At 35.8% G+C, this 14,005-nt stretch overlaps 1 protein-coding gene across 2 annotated transcripts in view; it reads left to right on the top strand.

Moving 5' to 3' along the window:
* The window catches only part of lobo (lost boys), a 219,845-nt gene that overhangs the window by 205,024 nt on the left and 816 nt on the right, over positions 1-14,005 (top strand). For both annotated transcript variants that reach the window (XM_034977977.2, XM_069504418.1), the window contains 9 exons: positions 11-196; positions 840-1,050; positions 1,338-1,485; positions 2,153-2,262; positions 2,852-2,999; positions 10,145-10,421; positions 10,902-11,123; positions 12,979-13,188; positions 13,846-13,937. In XM_034977977.2, the coding sequence (XP_034833868.1) occupies positions 11-196; positions 840-1,050; positions 1,338-1,485; positions 2,153-2,262; positions 2,852-2,999; positions 10,145-10,421; positions 10,902-11,123; positions 12,979-13,188; positions 13,846-13,937 (1,604 nt within the window). The remainder of the gene's footprint in view (positions 1-10; positions 197-839; positions 1,051-1,337; positions 1,486-2,152; positions 2,263-2,851; positions 3,000-10,144; positions 10,422-10,901; positions 11,124-12,978; positions 13,189-13,845; positions 13,938-14,005) is intronic.

Here is a 14,005-nt window from a genome sequence, read left to right as displayed (position 1 = left end):
TTTTTTTCAGGAACTTGAGAAACCACCGCCGGACGATGTAGACGGTTGGCGCACTCACGCCTGGGTGTTCATCCTACCAGGGTTCAAGGGGATTGAGGAGCCCTTCTTTATAGAACCGAGTGAAGGCACGGCATACCCCCTAAACGCGCCGCAGTACCAACATTTGGACAGCATTTATAATCACGAGAATTATTACGTAAGTTTGCTGGATTGATGAGAGAGAGAACCTAACATTTCTCGTTCGCCCTGTATAGACTTATTTAAGAGAGAGCCAGCGCGTGCCAGACGTTTTCGTTATATTTTATAAAAGCTGAAAGTTTATCTGGGTATTGTCCCCAACACAGGGAGGAACGATCAACGACTATGAAGTTTGGATCATGGTGGCTTTGGGAGATAACAGGTAATAAAGGTATATAAAATCTTACGTCAAAGTATAAAATCTAATTGTTTTATAATATTTTCTTAGGAATAGTATTAGAAATCACGTCATGCATTGCCAGATACATGTCGTGGCACCCTCTGTCAGACGCCCTTAAAGTTTAAAAGTTTAAGGGTGCTTTATTACCTGTTATCTCCCAAGGCCTACTGTCTGATGAGGCAGTGAAATAGAATAATTTATACACAAATACCTTTCATTTCACATCAACCATCATCATGAACAACCGATAGACCACTGCAGAACATAGGTCTCTTGTAGGGACTTCCACACGCCTCGGTCTTGTGCCACCTGAATCCAGCGGCTTCCAGCGACTCGTTTGACGCCGTCTGTCCACTTTGACATCAATATACAATATATCACTGCTATATTTATGTTAGCCCATGGTTCTTTGTCTACACAGGTAAATCTGCAAAGCTGCGACGCAGGTCTCGGATCCATTAGCTATGACCTCAGCGACCTGAGCTGCTGGGAGCACCTGTTAGCCGGAGAGCCGTTCCACCGGCGGCAGCTCGTCGGTGTGGACTTGGCTGAAAAGAAATCCGCCTTCGATACTGAGAAACATTTGGATGTACCTGCAAGTTGGGTTGAAAAACTGGAAATAACAGCCGATGGTAAAAAGATCCTTCTTTTTTAATCTTTTTAGCCTTATCTAATGGGGATAGTGACTATGTCAAAAATTATTTATTTCTTTGTAATTATTAAGTACTTACCAAATAGAGGGATTTCTAAAATTTGTAAAATCCACATTTTACAAAAAAATTATCCCGGATAATCAAAAATTTCCCACGGGATTTTTGAAAACCTAAATCCACGCGTACGAAGTCGCGGGCATCAGCTATTATATTATTATAAAGAAAAGATTAACTTTACCAGTATATTTCAATTGGATTTTTTTTAGAATTCGAACAAAGATATCCAGGTAGTCACAAAGTGATACATTACAAGAAAGTGTTATTGGACAAATTCTCACCTTATTCTGAAAATGATGGTGTTGTTAAGAGAATTAAGATATTTGAGGACTACGCACTGGACTCCCCACTTCTTACGTAAGGCTAATAGTAATAAAAATATATTTCAATACCCGGTTAACGCGGCAGCAAATAATGTAGGTACATCGGCCTTTAGAGCACATTTAGCGACATTTCGGCTTTGTAGAGCATTGTCTCTGTCACTCATACCTATATGACGTTTTGTCGGTCTCGACGACAGAGACAATGCTCTACAAATCCGCTATCTCCTTCTAAAGGTTTATGTACTTACATTATTTTCTGCCGCGTCCTCGGTACACTGTACCAATGACTTCTTTGGTAGTTACCAATATAGAGCCACGTCACAAGTAGGCCACGTGGCGCACGAACCCAGAGTTCCAGGCTACAGAAGTAGGTACTTGTTTTGCGATTATTAGAAGGCTTAATTTAATTTAGGCTTCTCTCAAAGGCAATATTTTAAGCACTCTATGAAGCATAGGTACTTATAAAAGGAAAGGTGACTGACTGACTGATTGATTGAAGATGGTAAAATAGTTTTTTTTTAAATAAAAATGGCGAGCAAACGAGCAGGCGGGTCACCTGATGTTAAGTGATTACCGCCGCTCATGAACATTTGTAGCACCAGAGGAACCGCTGATGCGTTGCCGGCCTTTTAGGAGTTTCAATTTGTTGGTCCGCCCCTTGAACAACCCCATGTTGTATAATGTTGTTATGTAATTTTCAGATACGAGTGGTATAAACACAGGATTGATAAAATGGAGACAGTAAGAATAGATCACACAAAGAAGGAGATTCGGGAAACCTTCGCGGTTGGGAGGAGCGATCATCTTATAAGTAAGTTATTTTCAGAAACTGATCGGAGTAAGATTAGCATAATATAATTATGATGAAAAAAGTTGTGATAGCCAGTGGTAACGACATCCACCTCTTATTCGGGAGGTCGGGGGTTCGATCCCAGGCACGCTCCTCTACTAACCACATGAGTTCTCACACTCGCATCGTGAGGAAACCTGCATGCCTGAGAGTTCTCCATAATGTTCTCAAAGGTGTGTGAAGTTCATCTTGGCCTGGCGTCGCCTGGCCGCACTTGGCCAGCGTGGTGGACTATGGCCAAACCCTTCTCATACTGAGAGTCTTACCTGTGCTCTGAAGCGAGCCGGCTATGGGTTGATCATGATGATAATGATGATTACCAAAATGTAAGAAATACCTTATATGTATAAGGTATTTCTTACATTATTTTGTGGTAACAAAACACATAGAATTTTAAATATAAAATATATTTATAAAAAGCGTGCAACAAAGCACTCGGGCGGCCCAGACTACCGCTCCCGTACCCAGTCAGTTGTCCGCATTAGACAGCACCAGTGTACAACTTCAATCCCATACGCCATATATCTTTATGATTTTGTATGTTTATCAGAGCATACATACGCAATGAACGCGCTGCCATCGTCCGTGGAAGCCGAACGCACGCTGGAGTTCAACTACTACGCGCGTCTCGACCATCTAGTTAAGATCGTCTGCACCCCCTTTACGTTTCATGAGCACTACACTGACCGGGTGGACAGGTAAGGATTCCTGTCAAATCAGCTTGTTTTTAGGGTTCCGTACCTCAAAAGGAAAGTCATCATCAAAGGAAGTCAAAAGGTCAGTGTGACAGTTAAGCTTTCATCCGTATATTTTGTGAGTTTTAAATTACAAAAAGCTAAAAATATGGACTAAAACGTAATTAAATGTGTACAGTAAAGGCCAATTCACAATCGGGAGTGTTATCCAGCTGAAAGATTCACAACTATATCGAAAAGTTTGAAAATACAAGCGGCGACGACGGTTGGGCAAAATTCCAAACAAAGAATTTGAAGATAAAAAGAAGATTCGTTTTAGAGGACAATTTTCTCGAAGATTGTGATCTATAATATTCGTTTTTACGTGAATTAAATCAAACTACCTAAAATATACCTTACTGTAACAAGACACAACACCTTCAAAGAAAAAAAAACTTTAAACAGTGGATAACCTAAACGAGTGATATGGTGAAATAAAAGTCGAATACCACGGAGTAAGCTAACTTTGGAAGCAAACAGACCATTCTCTTGCCACGTACCTACTGATAGGAAGGTAGATGTTGGAACCCACACTGAGAAGGTCAATAAGAAGACAAACATACTAATATATTAAATTTTACTGCATAGAAAGGAGACAATTAATTGAACGCTGCCTACTAGACTTTATAACTACAAAAAGAGGCCTACTCATTGTAAGTGACATTAATCTGGACTAACATCAACTGAGTGTTGCTTTATATAATAAGTCATCATAGTCTGTACATAAGTGAGTGTGCGAGCAATATTTGCCTAACTGTGTTTCATATCAACATTTGTGTGCCAACTGACAACTAACTAGCTAGCTGATAGGCTGTATGTACATAAGGGAGTGTGCAAGCAATATATACCAAACCGTTTCATACCAAAATTCACAGGCCATATAGCCAACCTAATGTTATTCCTCATGTATATTTGTACCACAACCTAGAGTTTGATTGTTGAGGTGCACATTGTATAGCGAATAGAACTATTGTATATGCAAATAGATATAAGATAAATGCAGATTTTGCCAACACTTAACAGGCCAATAAGCCTGATGCGACTCTTCAAGTCTATTTGTATCACAACTTGAGTTTGATTATTGCGGTGCACATTGTTTAGCAAATAGAACTATTGTATATGTAAATAGATATTGGATAATAACCTATGCAGATTTTGTCAACACTCAACAGGACAGTAAGCCTGATGCGACTCTTCAAGTCTAATTGTATCACAACTTAGAGTTTGATTGTTGCGGTGCATATTGTATAGCAAATAGAACTATTGTATATGTAAATAGATATTAGATAATAACCTATGCTGATTTTGTCAACACTCAACAGGACAGTAAGCCTGATGCGACTCTTCAAGTCTATTTGTATCACAACTTAGAGTTGATTGCTGCGCTGCACATTGTATAGCAAAAAGAACTATTGTATACGTAAATAGATATTTGATGATTACCTATGCAGATTTTGCCAACACTTAACAGGACAATAAGCCTGATGTGAATCTTCGGGTCTATTTGTATTCATATCACAACTTAGAATTTGATTGTTGCGGTGCACATTGCATAGCAAATAGAACTATTGTATATGTACATAGATATAAGATATAATAACCTATGCAGATATTGTTAACACTTAATAGGACATAATCAAACCTAATGTGACTCCTCATGCCTATTTGTATCACAACTTACAATTTGATGGTGGCGGTGCACATTGGATAGCAAGTAGAACTATTGTATGGATACATAGATATAAGATATTAGTTGTTATAACCTAGGCAGATGTTGTCAACACCTAAATTATCAAAGTATACCTAATTAACTTTGCTGATTATTGAAATATGCTGATGAATTGAATGATTTTCCTTGTTAGCTGCTGGAGGTTACTTACTTAGATTTAATATAGGCGCTTATAATCCATTGATCTTTTAATTGGACTTGGTTTAGTTTTGACAAAAATAGTGACTATAGGAATTAAAAGCCTACTAAAATAATGTAAGAAGTAAGGTGTAATCTAATAGACTGGGTACATAATGAATACTTTTATAATTTTATTATTAGGACTAGGAGTTAAAGATTACTTAAATAAATAATCAATGTTTTAGTTACATTATATATACCAACACCCATGTTATATGAAATTATTTGTTAATGAACATTATTTGTTTTCAAAGGACTTAGATACCTTCCTAGCATAACAGAGGAATAGGTTCAGAGCCTACAAAATACAACTTGTACTATTTATGAATATTAAATTTTTAAATGAATGGACCTATGAATTAGATGTATGGTTTAATGAATAGATTACATAAGTATTATCACCAGGACTAGGAATTAAAAGTTGTTTAAACAATATGTACCTACTGACACCCGTGTTACATAACATTATAGTATGAATTATAGAGAACAGACTGCGAATAACTATTTATGAATTTCTGTAATTTTTATTTTTGCTTGAAGGATCTATCAATTGGATGTATAGTTTAATTGTAATACTATAAATAATAATAGTACTATTTGTAAATAATAATTTTACTAATTGGAAATAGAAAGTCACATTGTACATACTACTATTAGAACTACTACTAATTGAGGGCAAATACTTACCAGAAATTATTCTCTTATCCTATCGCTATTGTGGCTACATACAAGTTCAACATGTCAAACTTCGAGCAACTGCTACGCGAGCTTAGATGCGACATCAAAAAAGATTCGGAGGAGTCGCTCAGAATAGTAGAAGAGCGAATCACAAATAGTATTAATGAAAATATAGATAAAAAATTTGAAGGCATTCAATCGCAGATTGAATTATTAAAGATGAACAATATCGAGCAAAATGAGAGGATTCTTGCAATAGAAAAACAGATCAGATGCAGAAACATAATATTTTTTGGAGTTGAAGAAGGAGAAAAATCCTATGAGGAATTAGAAAATAAAGTAATAAATATAGTAAAAACGGAAATAAAAGTGGATTGCAACAGAAATGAAATTGAAATAACGAAAAGGATGGGGAAAAAAGTAGAAAATAAAATAAGACCTATAGTAGCCACTTTTACGACTTATGGCAAAAAGATTTCTATTCTCAAAAATAAAAAGCAACTTAAAAACAAAACGATTTATTTGAAAGAAGACTATCCACAACAAATATTAGAAAAAAGAAAACAGCTTCAAGACCAATTGCAACGAGCACGAAATGAAGGAAAGATTGCGTATCTACGACAGGATAAGCTAATAATACATGAACCAAATAAAACTCGGAAAAACGAGGAAAGTAAAAACACTCCAAATTCTAGAAAGAGAGAATTAGAGTCTACCCCTCCAAGCCAAATGAGCAAACCGTATATACAAGGAAACATGGCGAAGAAAAATAAGCAAAAAATTAATACAGAGAATAACGGGCAAAGCTCGATGAACAATTTTTTAGTACCTAAATTAGTAGAATAGCAACTATCACGGCCCCTCCAGCACAGTCTCCCAACCCGGTTGGTCACCGTGGGAGAACTAGACCAAAACCCTCCAGTCACTAGAGGTATTAGATTTGAAAATACAAATATGAAGAAGAATATAAGACATGACAAAAAAACTAACTTGATAAGCAGAACGGACACATCAAAGAGTAAAAACTCAGTTAAAAATAATAATAATGAAATTAATACAAAAAAAGATAGAGAGCTCCATATATTGAGTATGAATGTAAGAACATTGGGAAGAGATGAACGATTATTGGAATTGGAACAAGCACTGCAAAAAGTGAAATGGGATATCTTCGGTTTATGTGAAGTTCGCAGAATGGGGGAAAGGATAGAGGAAAGAGATGATTACATATTTTTCCATATCGGTGAAACAAAAGGCCACTATGGTATTGGATTCTTGGTTAAAAAATATCTCAAGAAAAATATTAAAGAATTTAAAGGTATATCAGAACGAATAGCTGCAATAAAAATAGACCTTCCGACGTTGGGAGCAACAACAATAATCCAAATACATGCACCAACTGAAGATACAGACAAACAGAAAAAGGAAGATTTCTATACAAAGCTGCAAGAGACTATAGACAATAATACAGAGAAAAATATTTTCGTTATGGGTGATTTTAATGCCCAAATTGGAGTTTTAAAGAAAGATGATGAGATAATAGGTCCATTTAGTCATGGGGTGTGTAATGAAAATGGAGAAAAAATGATACAGTTTGCAAGAAGTAATAACTTGGCTATAATAAATACATTTTATAATAGAAAACTGCACAAGAAATGGACTTGGATTTCGCCGGACGGCAAAACAACGAACGAAATAGACTTTTTCTTGAGCAGTAATAAAAAATTAGTGAAAAACTTCAAAGTACTTAATAGCTTTAACTTCTATTCTGATCATAGACTAATAAGGGCTCACATAAGTTTAAAACACCAAAGAAAAACTAGACGAAAGTATTCCAATAACACTGTAATATATGGAAAACATGAATGTATACTAATCAACAGAGAATTACAACAATGGAAAAAGGAAAGTGGCTTACATAAAACAATAGACAGTAAAATAGAGTTAAAGGAAATCTATGATAATTTTGAAGAAAAACTTAAATCAATACAAAAATATATAACTCAGACACCAACTAAAGAAAAGGAAATATCAAAAGTTATTATGGACTTGATCAAACAACGGAAAAATTTATTAAAAAATAGAAAGAAGAACAGGAAAGATATTAATGAAATAAGTAAGAAAATTAATAGACACCTCAGACAAAATCAAAGAGAAAAGAGAACAAAACTTATCCAAAAATATATAGAATCAACCGGCGCTATTAAAAAAGCATATAGAGAATTAGATAAAAAAATACAATGGATACCCAAAATCCAAAATAAAGAAAAGAAACAAGTTGGCAATAGAGAAGGGATTATATCAATAGCGACTAAATTTTACGAAAATTTATATAAATCTAACCAAAGCCCTGCCAAAGACAAAAACTTGAATAGAGTAGAAGAATCGATACCATGGATATTGCATGAAGAAGTGTCTAAGGCTTTGTCTACGCAGAAAAATAATAAATCTCCAGGCGAAGACGGTTTTACAAATGAGCTTCTTAAAGCAGCTGAACCTGTAATTACCGAAATCATGTGTACAATGTTCAACGCAATATTACAAAGGGAAATTGTACCCACGCAATGGACTCGATCTGTGATAAAGCTATTACATAAAAAAGGTGACCCTAGTGACATTAATAATTATCGTCCCATTAGCTTAACTTCAAATATATACAAAATATTTTCTAAAATAATTCTCAAAAGAATTGAAAGCAACTTAGATGAAAATCAGCCTCCAGAGCAAGCAGGCTTTCGAAGTGGATTTTCAACTATTGATCACATACATACACTAAACCAAATAATTGAGAAATATAATGAATATAATAAAACAATTTACATCATATTTATTGACTACTCAAAAGCTTTTGACAGTTTAGAACACAATGAAATATGGAAGGCACTTTTTGAGCAAGGAATACATACAAAATATATTAACATTATTAGAAATATATATGAAAATAGTACAGCAAAAATTAAACTAGAAAGCAATGGAAAATGGTTTAAACTGTCAAAAGGAGTAAAACAGGGAGATCCACTATCGCCTAAAATATTTAATGCAGTACTAGAGAGCGTGTTTCGAAAATTAAACTGGAATGAACAAGGAATAAAAATAGATGGAAAATACCTAAATAATTTGAGATTCGCGGATGACCTAGTATTATTCTCTGAGAACCCTGCCACATTAGAGAAAATGCTAAATGAATTGTTGTATGAGAGCAATAAGGTTGGCCTTGACATGAATATACAAAAGACAAAGGCGATGACAAACGGAATACAGGAATGCATTAAAGCAAACCATATAGAAATAGAATATGTCGATGAATACGTTTATCTCGGAGAAATTGTCTCAATGAAAGATTCGATGAAAAAGAAAGTAGAACGACGAACAGCAAATGCGTGGAACAGATATTGGATGTTAAAAGAAGTAATGAAATCAAAAGAAATGCCGATGAAAAACAAACAACAAGTATTTGATAGCTGCGTACTGCCTATACTAACCTATGGTAGCCAAACCTGGGCCCTGACACAAAAATTAGAACAAAAATTAGCAATCTGCCAGCGTGCAATGGAACGTAGTATGCTACATGTAAGAAGAAAAGATAGAATAGCAAACGAAACATTAAGAAATAGAACTAACATAGTAGATATACAAGTACAAATTAGAAAACTAAAATGGAAATGGGCCGGACATGTTTGCAGACAAAACCAGGACAGATGGGCAAAAACAGTAACAGAATGGTATCCTATCAAGAGGGAGACAAAGAGTTAGGTGGAATGATGATTTTGTGAAAATTATGGGAGCAACATGGCAACGAATGACCCAAGATAGAGAAATGTGGAAACGACTGGAGGAGGCCTTCGTCCAAATGGGGCGTACTGAAAAATAAAAGTGGAAGAAGAATTTATATACCTAATAAAATATGAAAATTAGTAGTGATATACAGAATAGTATTGTGTACATATTAAAAAATGAAAATTTATACAGTAAAAAATTAATAATTTAAAAATAGCGGTGACATAAATAATAGTAATGATATATAAATATAAATGTAAATGTAAATAAGTATTATGTATTGATTCTATTAAAATATGTATATACTGAATACTATGACAAATGAAATTGCATGTAATGTTTTTCAGTAAATAAAGGCTATATTATTATTATTATTATTACCTCAAAAGGAAAAACGGAACCCCTAAAGGATCACTTTGTTGTCTATCAAGAAACCCATATAGAGTACTTCCCGTTGACCTAGAATCATTCAATTTGGTAGAAAGGTAGGTCTTATAGCAGACATGGAAAATCTAAAAACCGTGAATTTGTGGTTACATCACAAGAAAAAAATTAAAATGTGTTCATGAACAAATAGTGATATTTTCTATTTTCAAAGTATAGATTACTCTCTCCGATGATCCGTTTTTTGAGGAATTTCGAAAGTTTTGTTGTCTCTCTCTACATTTATTGTCTCCTTTTCATTTTACAACGATCGGAAAACGGAAAAAGTCAAATTAATTTTTCAGTTTACTTACTGTGATTTCAGGCTCGAATCACGATACATAACCTACACAGAAGGCACCAAAGCTGAACCCAAACGTCAAGTCAAAGATATAGTGGAGACATACAGCCGCAACCCTGATGTGCCGGCGAAGAGTGACATATGGAAGAAGGTCTTCCACGTCCAAGAGAACACGATAGAACTGCTGTACCATTATGCGTATAACTTTGTTACGAATGACACGCGTATGTTTATCAAGCCTAACTTGGCTGAGACTGGCGGACAGATTTTGTTTTATCCGGACAAGACATCCGGGTATATTGTGAGTTTGTAACAGTCTTTTTAGGATTCTGTACCTCAAAAGGAAAAACGGAACCCTTATAGGATCACTTTGTTGTCTATCTGTCTGTCGGTCTGTCAAGAAACCTACAGGGTACTTCCCGTTGACCTAGAATCATGAAATTTGGCAGGTAGCGGTCTTATTGCAGACATTAGGGGAAAAATCTGAAAACCTTATACTTGTGGTTACATCACAAGAAAAAAATTAAAATGTGTTCATGAACAAATATTGCTATTTTCAACTTTCAAAGTAAGATGACTATACCAAGTGGGGTATCATAACATTATGGAAGGGCTTTACTTGTACATTCTAAAATAGACTCTGGTTACACCCTGTATTAGACCATTCCATAAATAATTCAGCCAATCACAGAAATTGGGACAGTAACATTGTGATGATCACACCTTCGGTGCTAAGGGAACTAAGTAACTGGTTAACTGCTACATTTAACTTCTGTTTCAGGCCGATCCATGTGCGAAGCCACCGCGTCCACTAGACATTTACTACGCCCTCTGCGACAACATCGAATATGAGAATTTTTCGCGCAAACACATCCGCGACCGAGAGACGGATGTAAATGGCTACTTAAAACAACGCTTACATGAGCTCACTGACCCTATACTGGCTGTTGCTCTGTTTGATACTGAGAGAAATGAGGCTGCGAAGAAGGGATGGAAGGAACAGGTATGGCGAATTATTTTATCGGAAAGATACCTTTATAAAACAATTTGCCCTTGACTGTGATCTTACCTGTAACTGACGATGCACGAGGCTTAGGCTTTTAACTTGGAAAGGAATTGTTTGTACCTTGGGCTGTTGGTTAGGCGCTGGTAAGTTTCGAACCTTCGTTCTTGTTGGCTGTCGCAATTGGGTTTGTGGAATCTTGAGTTTTCCTTTATTAACTTGTGTGTTGAAATCGATGTAATGTAAAAGTCCGTTAACGTTACGTGTTGAATGAATCTGAAGCTTGTTAGTCCGTTTCCTGCCTAATGCCAGGCTGTCACATTATATGTCGTATCACTGTCACTATCAATGTCTTTAGAGTAGACCACAGACCCAGTGCCTTGTCTATGATCTGTTTGTTTATAGTTGTTTTCACAACAGGAATTTTAAAATTTCAACACAATATACTTACAATACACGGCACGCTTTAGCTGTAAAGTGACTATTAGCCACGGCCAAAGCCTCCCACCAGATCAGATCTGAGTCAATAGGCTACTTGACTCATATCTAATTTCGTCCAATAAATGATTATTTATTATAGTATTTTGCTTAAGACAACGAAATATATCAATAACAATTATTAAAAACGCAGGATGGATATATAAATCCAATTTTAAAAAATACAGTTTTTATTTTTATTTGAAACTCAGAAAACGCTGTCAGCCATGATGTGACGTCATTAAATATGTAAACAAAGAAATGTCATCCCTATTGACTAACGTAGTATCCATATATATAAAATTTCAAGTCCTGACTAACTTATATATCAACGCACAGCCTAAACATCTAAACAGCTGGTCCTAGATACATGAAATTTAGTGGGTGTGTTATTTGTAGGTAAAGAGAAGGTATCCACTAGGAAAGGATTTTTTGAAATTCCACCCCTGAGTGGGTTAAATGGAGGTTTGAAATTTATGAAGTCCACGCGGGCGAAGTCACGAGCATAAGCTAGTTTTTATATATTTCTAAAAACTCATAGTAAACGTAAAAAATTATCGTTTTCTCTTTATAAATTGAATAAGTTATTAAGTAAGACTTACAACAAAGTGATCTTTGCAAAAATAAATTTGGGTTGAAGTCGTTAGTCATATAGGATCCCTTTAAGCAAGTCTTCGTGTTACGTATATTTATTTCACTGGGCACTCTAATCCACAACTTTCCTGTGGTCTTTATCGATGCGTTTTTTACATTCTCGGATGATACAATAACGATAAGTAATTACTATATTTTTCATGTAAACTAGTATAATAGAAGTCATGTTTATTAACTTTGGGAGGTTATGCTGTTGTTTACAAATGCATGACGTCAGAGCACAGATAATCTATCGGCCAAACATGGCCGACAGTGTTTTCACCTGTCTAAGAAAAATATATTTTTAAATAAAAGTTTTATGGTTTTTAGGGCGCAAAAAAATATAGTGTTAATTTTTTTGATATAATAGGACAAATATTAACCAGTTCAGACCAACTTTAAAAAAGTGTCAAGTAGCCCATTCAAAAATTAGAAATACATTCCATCAGTGGTAGGTTTATAATAATATTCTACTTACCAAGATTTTCTACAGTATACAGTCCCATAAGAAATAATATTGTGATAAGATGCCATAATTGACCTAAACGCCGTTAACTGAAAAAATTGTTTATGAGTTATCACCAAAAAACGTGGGAACTTTTATAAATAATTAATGTATCTACAAAAGAATGCTATGGGACCAAGGGGTTTCATTACTTTTTAGTTTGGTCTTTAGTCAGGCTTTAACCAAACATGACAGAAAATCAAGAAATACAGCAGTATTTACTGTAGGTATCTTTTGCAGGAAATCCAAAAAGCCGCAGTGACCGAACGTGAAATAGAAGCGGAGATAGATCCTCTGGCGCCATACCTAGCACGCATGTTCGGCTCATGGTTCGGCACTGGAACTCCACTCACCATCAAGGAAGCGACGCTTGTTCGAGAGCAGTGCATCAACGACTTCAGAGCCAAGCAGTTAGCCCGCCAGAATCTTGTGCAGGAGAGATATGATAAGGTAACTATAGGATTAGATGATGCCCGCGACTTCGTCAGTGTGGATTTAGGTTTTTAGACCTCTTTGATTTTCCGGAACAAAAAGTAGGTAGTCTATGTTCGTCCTTGAAATGCAAGCTACAGTGCGACAAGGCTCTCTTGGCACTTGAATGACATTGATAGGGGGGCGCTGTTGGAGCGCAAACAACGGCTTGCGAATAACAAAGGCTTGGTAGAATATTCAAACAAGAACAAAGGGGGCACTTGACGGCAACGTTAGTTCCGATTTTCGCCACGCGCCAAGATAGCCTTCTCGCACTGTAAGTACATTTCAGTGGATTTAGGATTTTTTAAAATACCGTGAGAATTCCGGACAAGGAGTAACTTATGTTCGTCTCTTGGATGCAAGCTGTCTTCCTATTCGTCAAAATCGGTGCAAGGATGGGCTGCGAAAAGCTAGTCGACAGACAGACAGATAGGCAGACACAATTAGTATGGAAATGTTGATAGTACGATCAAGAAACTTTATAACATATCAACGTAAGTACCTCCCTACAGCTGAAATCGTTGGGTCTAGAAACCGTGAACCTGAGACTGATAGCTTGTGTCACATGAGACGTGTACCTACTGCGTGTGTTATATTTCGGACTTTGGTGTCAACTTCTCTTTTATTTTTCAGCTCAATGCAGAGTACAAGAATAAGAGGCTGTGGTATTTGGCAAATCAATTTATCCTCACGCCCGAAAAGGAAAGCGCATATTTTGCTTTAAGGTAAATATTATGGATATCCTCAAATATCCAAAAAACTAACTTGGTAAGTAGGAAGTTCTTCTTCTACT

Source organism: Maniola hyperantus, chromosome 18 (assembly GCF_902806685.2).
Source record: "Maniola hyperantus chromosome 18, iAphHyp1.2, whole genome shotgun sequence".
Classification (NCBI taxonomy): domain Eukaryota; kingdom Metazoa; phylum Arthropoda; class Insecta; order Lepidoptera; family Nymphalidae; genus Maniola; species Maniola hyperantus.
The sequence above is the reverse complement of the archived record's forward strand: the minus strand, read 5'-3'. Positions and strand labels throughout refer to the sequence as shown.